General features: G+C 51.5%; 1 protein-coding gene across 1 annotated transcript in view; it reads right to left on the reverse strand.

The window, feature by feature from the left end:
- SYT6 (synaptotagmin 6) overlaps window positions 1-5,616 on the reverse strand; it is a 40,040-nt gene extending 34,424 nt beyond the window's left edge. Inside the window, exon 1 of the mRNA XM_080367842.1 lies at window positions 4,087-5,616. Within this exon, the coding sequence (XP_080223968.1) occupies window positions 4,087-4,240 (154 nt within the window). The 5' untranslated portion in view covers window positions 4,241-5,616. The remainder of the gene's footprint in view (window positions 1-4,086) is intronic.
- Between the last annotated feature and the right edge of the window lie 384 nt (window positions 5,617-6,000).

Below are 6,000 nucleotides of genomic sequence, written 5' to 3' on the forward strand. Positions count from 1 at the left end.
GGAAGGGTTTGAGGAGGGGACACAAACTGTGCCGAGACCAACAGGGACTGCTGTGCATGCAATCCTATAGCAACTCTCTGGGTAAAGCCTGCAACACCTCTGCACATCATCCATTCTATCCTGTACATACTCTACAGGCCAGTGAAGCTTTTTACAAATAATACACTGAGGCAAACCCCTCCCCCCCACTTATGTTATCTAAAGAAAGTTCCGACAGAGTAGTGCTGGAGCTAGGAATCAAACCTGGGGGTTTGCTCCTGGACGTGCTCTGATCCTAGTGAAAATTTCTCCTGTATCCATGTACTGTCCTTTAAGGTCAGCAAGCATCACAAGCCACAGGTTCCAGTCACACCCCAGCAGTTCTGCACACTCATTTCAGAATGATCATTTTGTTTTTAAATCTCTCTGTGGAGTCAGGCTCCCACCATCTGTACCATCCCCTGCTTGGCACAACCTCCCAGGATGGGCTGGCAGCCTCTGTCCAGGGCCAGACCTGGCACCGCAGCCCCATGGGATGGGACCTCGTTCAGGCAAAGGCTGGGAGTGAGTCAGTAACACAATTCAGCCCAAACTGAGCAACAACCTGCCCATGCAGACAAGCATGCAGCACACTTCATGGTGGCAAGAGCTGCCCAGGGCATGGCACAATGCCTGGTACCCAGGGGTGCTGGCAGGCTGGAGCCGAGCTGCCTGCAGCAAGGACCACAGGCTTCATGCCCCTGGGAGCACCCTGGGCAGGAGCAGTCAGGCAAGAGCTCACTGCACCGCAGTAGCTTGTAGCGAGCCCTGGGGAGCAGGATTTGGCACCCTGTTTCCCAAAGACCCTGACGCCTGTTACTCTCCAGCAAGCAGCTCTGCTCCCAGGGGCAGAGGGACCAGGTGACATGGGGTGGCTTGCAGCCATCCTGTGGGGTCTGGCACCCCCTGCATCGCCAGCCAAGTACTTAGCACTTCAGTAAGGCTTGTCCACAAATTCTCTCAGCTATATCCTAGAGCACTCACTGCACCTCCAGAGCAGAGAAAAGATGTATCCATTTATTTAAGGCACATCACCGCAGTGGTAAATGCCCCTGTATCACAGGCATTTCCACTGTCTAGAGCTTATGCCCACATACACAGTCACACTCACAGCATTGCTGCACAACGGCTGAGGACTGGCAGGGAAGAGAGCTATCAGATGGAGGGAGCTACGGGGGAGGATTTTAGATAGGCACAACAAAAAGATGCTGCATCTTGCTCGATCTCAGGGCCCACAGCCAAGAGATCAGTTCTGTTCCTGGCACCACCACAGGCCAAACTGCAGGCAAAGCTCATGCTCGCATATCCACTGACGCATCGATACCAAAACCTTCTTCATCCAAATACCTTATTTTTCTGACATACTTAGCTGCTGGATTACTAGCCAGCAGCCATCCAGCAGCAGCAGCCTGCGACGCTCCTTTGTTGGATGTACAGTAATGTACAGCATCCTGGGGAAATGCTGCAGCTCCATTTCTCTCACTGCTTTAAGCAGGAGAATCAGCTGTTACATAACCCGGGCTACAGAGAGTAGGGGAGCATCCGCTTCACACACAGTAGCACTTTCCACATTCAGTCCAAAATGTTAAAACTCCATCATCACTGCATAAAATCATACTCTGGCATGTTCTTACATAAACTATCCATTAATATTTCTATAGTCACAGGTTTTTTCCACTGTCAGATGCAGGTCAAGAGGGCTACTAATACCTGGCTAATTCCTTTGCAACCCCACAGCTCCTCAGAAGATACTGCTCTCCATTAATATATGGAACATCAGTAAAAAACAAACCACCCCTCAGGGTTTAACGGCAAGCAGAGCTGTGCAGAAGCAGGCCTGGGAGTGCTTTCATCTGCCTGCTCATGGACGACACAGACTTCATCGCGATACTTGACAAACCAAGCTGATCCAGCCATTTGCTAATGGGTTTACCCAGGAGATGACAAACCAGCAGAGAAGCCATTGCTTTCACATGATGGTGCCAAATAGACCCCATCTTAGTCCAGCAAACTTGGTAGCCCAGTGGCCAGGGCTGTGCTGCCCAGCACAGGTCCACCTCAGCAGGACCCAGTCCTGCTGCTGCACGGCTCCGCTGACCCTCCTGCCTGCACTGGCACAGCAGCCTGTCTCGAGGCTGTATCACTGCTCCTCTGTGCACAGCCTCACATTTGATTTGTGTATCCTTATGAGGAAGGACTTGCCAGCTCACAGGACGCCAGCTAGCCGACAGCAAATATGCTTAACGTAAGTCTTCAGTGTGAAACAGACAAAGCACAAGTGCAGATAACTAAATAAACATCCAGACACTAACAGGAAAGGTATCTCGCCACTATAGCTGTTAGATTTGTTAACACTTAATGCAAATAGATTTCTCTCCTTTGCTGGAGCAATTTTACAGCCAGGCATTTGAGAAATGCTAGTATCCATTGGGCTCAGCCGTGTCGCCTGTGCTGTCTAGACACAAAAATGGGCCCAGCCATGCAGAGCAGAGACAGCAGCGATAGCTGCTAATGCAGCCGGTGCAGCCAGCCAGCCCAGCGTGACTTGCTCGGGGCACTGGGGTAGAGGCTGACACTTAGGGCAGAGATCAGAGCAGACAAACACTTGAGATGCTAAAGGCATATGGTGACCTGAAAATGAGGTCCTGAACAGGCTGCACAAGCAAATGGGAATCAGTCATATCAGGGTGGAGAGAACAAGGCCAGTACAGATACTTCTGCTGCACAGTCAGGAAAACATTGATTTTGGTACCAAGGTAAAAAATTACGAAGCAATGCAGCAAGTTATTTGCTATAGAGGAAAGAGCTGCACTGGATGCACCACATAGGGACAGTACCAGCAGTGGTAAGAGGCCTTCAGAACAAGCAGGTATAAGGATAAGTCATTTTAAGATGACAACTAAGTTACAAGTAGAGTGGGATGTGAAAGGAAGGTGTCAGGCTGGACGTACTGGCAAAACAGTGGTGGAAGCAGACAGATGGCAGAAGACCAGCGAAACTGGAGAGCTGCCAGCATGCCCTGGGTGCCAGTCGCATCCCGGTGCAAGATGCTAGCAGAGAGAGGCAGAAGAAACAGAAGGATGATGACACAGAAAGACTTGGACAGGGATTGACAGGCTACTGCCTCTACCTGGGCTATGCACAGGTGTCCTTGGAAGAAGAGGAGGAAAGTTTCTGAAGATGTATGCTGCAAAATCAGGCTGGGCTGGTAGATCATTATCTACAGAAACCTTAAAAGAAGCACTCTGTGCAAATGTTCTAATATGCAAACAACTTACAGCACGTTATCAATAATGCTAAAAAGCTCAGGATTTTGTTTTTTGCTCCTTGGTGTATGAGCCCGGGATGTAAGCTCCCCCTGCCAATGTCTTCTGAAGTTACAGCAGAAGAGAACCTCTCTGGAACACGAAGCCGTGAGCAGAAGTGCACAGAAAACCAACCTCTTTGCAACAAAGAAATGCTCCTTCGCTCCAAGAGCAGTAAGCTCGCTCTTGATTCATCACTGACATGCCAGCGTGTCTCCCTAGCTCTGTAAGCTGGCAAGGAACAGCTTCAGGCAGGTCTTAGGGAAAGTAAAACCAATACATGAAAGTACATTTAGATCCCTGACTGGTGGACAAAAATCCATGCGAGTCCCTCCTTTTCTCAAACTGGGATAATGGTGATCAGTTCCTGTCATCTCAGTTACTTAAACAGGCATTTTACTGCTTTTTTTCTACAGGACAAAGGGTCCATTTTTTTTTTTTAGATAAGGAACTTTCACAGAGACTTTATCTCATTAACCACGTCCTCACCATCACGTAACAGCCTCCCTGTCCCCTCTGTGCAGCGACCCCCATCAGGCTACACCGTTTCGCCTCAACAGGTGAGGCAGTACTTGCACCCAAAACTTGACAGCGGAACGTGTAATGGAAAACAGCCACGCAGCGATGCGTGCTGAGACCGGTCTCCCCAAGTCTAACACGGGGCTTGCAAACATCGCCCTCCCCTTGTGAGGGTCCTCCTGCCTTCCTCTGGCTGCTGGCACTCACAAGCACCACTCGAGCAGGCAGGACCAGAGTACTGTACCTGGCTCGGAGATAATCAGGCTCTGGTCGGAAGGCAGCAGGAGGAATTCCCTGCAAGTGTCCAGGTCCAAGCTAGGCAGGCTTTTCTTCTGGCACAGCTCGGTGACAATGCGGACTGCCTTCTGACAACGGCTGTCATCCTTGGTACCACTCATCTCCCACACTGCATTCTCCGCTATCCCCCTCTGCTGTCTAAGAAAGTCAAACTAGGAAAAGAGGGTTTGGTTTTTTTCAGTCACACTAACAGATCCACACCGGTTCCACCCTCTGGCATGGCAGCACCCTAAGGGACACCCTGTGCCAGGCAGTGGTCCAGCTCTACAAACCCTCCTCGGCATCCAGAGCAGGGAGTATCCGGTCAGCCTCCAGAAACCAGCCTCCTGCAGTCCTGCCAGTGCTCCCGATGCCTTATTGCCTCTGAGATCAGAGAGCTGTTTACTGCCCAGGCGGGTTCCAGACGAAGAACCTCCTACCAAATTCAGTTTCGTGCTGCAGCCTAGATAATTTTTTAACCATTTCATTGCTGCCCCTTCACCATTCTCCAGGTGCAGAGTTTCAAATCCCAGCCCCAGCACAATTTTGCAAATAAAGTGAATGCTGAAATCTTCTGGCTGAGGACGGCACATCATCAGACAAGAGAAACAGGACTGCTGCCATGAACACTGCACAAACTACTTACAATGGCTAAAGGCAACGTAAGAAAAGCAGCAGGTTCTGTTGATTTGTTTGCACTGGTCCTAACACAACAGGCTGCAAATGGCAATAGAGATTGAGAATGCCACTGTATTTTATAATAAAGTATTTTTTATTATTATTTTCTGCAGTGTTTTTTTATTCTTATTTTAATTCAGCAGACAGGTCATGCCTCATGGTAGCGCTACACTTTTGAACAGAGAATATAGTTGACAGTCATGGGAAAAGAAGCAATTGTGTAACAGGCAATTAAAATTACATACAGCAGAATGGTTTCTTGCAGCTTCTGGAGCAGAGAAGTACAGATATAATGAGCATACCAGAGAGCCAGGGCTGAAGCTGCACAGGTCCCTCAGCCCCACATTGCCATAGAGGATGCTTAGATTCATGCCACTGTATTTATTTTCTCTGTTAATTAGTTGCTGAAGCACTTTGAGCCATCACGCCACGTGAGCCCCAGGAGTTACCCAAGCACCCGACGCAGCACCAGGCTCCCCTGGAACATGGGTCCTCTAGCACGCCCCGCCGCCCAGCCCCCTGGCTGTGTAGGGCAGCGACCCTCCCCAGAGCTCTGTGTCTGAGACCTGGGAGCTGCAGCGCCTACCCGGGTGCCCGTCGCGCTGCCTCCTCCTGCCTGCTCCCTGCCCGCTTCTGCTGCCTGGGAGCAGCCTGAGCGCCGCCAGGACGGGGCACCCAGCGCTGCCCCACACCTCTCCAGTGCTCCGCGGGACCGAGCTGCCCTTCCACCACGCCACAGCCCCCTGGGCACTGGCCGCTCCCTCGCTGCCCGCAGCAAACGTGCTGCGTCTCCTCCAGCTGCTGGGTCAGCGACTCGCTGCCCGCGGCGGGGCGGCCGGCGGCGTGTGCCCGCCGCACCACGGCATCGCCCCAGCACCGACGGCCGCGCCCGGCGCCCTCTGGGTCACGCCGCTCCTTGCTGCCTCCTTGCCCCGCGCCAGGTGCTTGGGACACCTCACCGTGCCTTGCTGGGCTTCTGCCACGGTGCTTTAGCCAGCATGGCAACCTCCCTCTGGGCAAGAGCAACTTCCTACTAAGCACTTCTCCTCCCAAAAACTTCTGTTGCCAGGACAACACGAGTGAAATCTTTATTAACACAGCAATATCCTACAACTGGTCACAAAGAGACACTTTTAAATAGATACTACCACCTTCCGGTCAGTGCTACACAACCTTCTGCTGCAAACAGTCTGAGGCACACCTG

Source organism: Falco punctatus, assembly GCF_963210335.1.
Source record: "Falco punctatus genome assembly, chromosome: 17".
NCBI classification, from domain to species: domain Eukaryota; kingdom Metazoa; phylum Chordata; class Aves; order Falconiformes; family Falconidae; genus Falco; species Falco punctatus.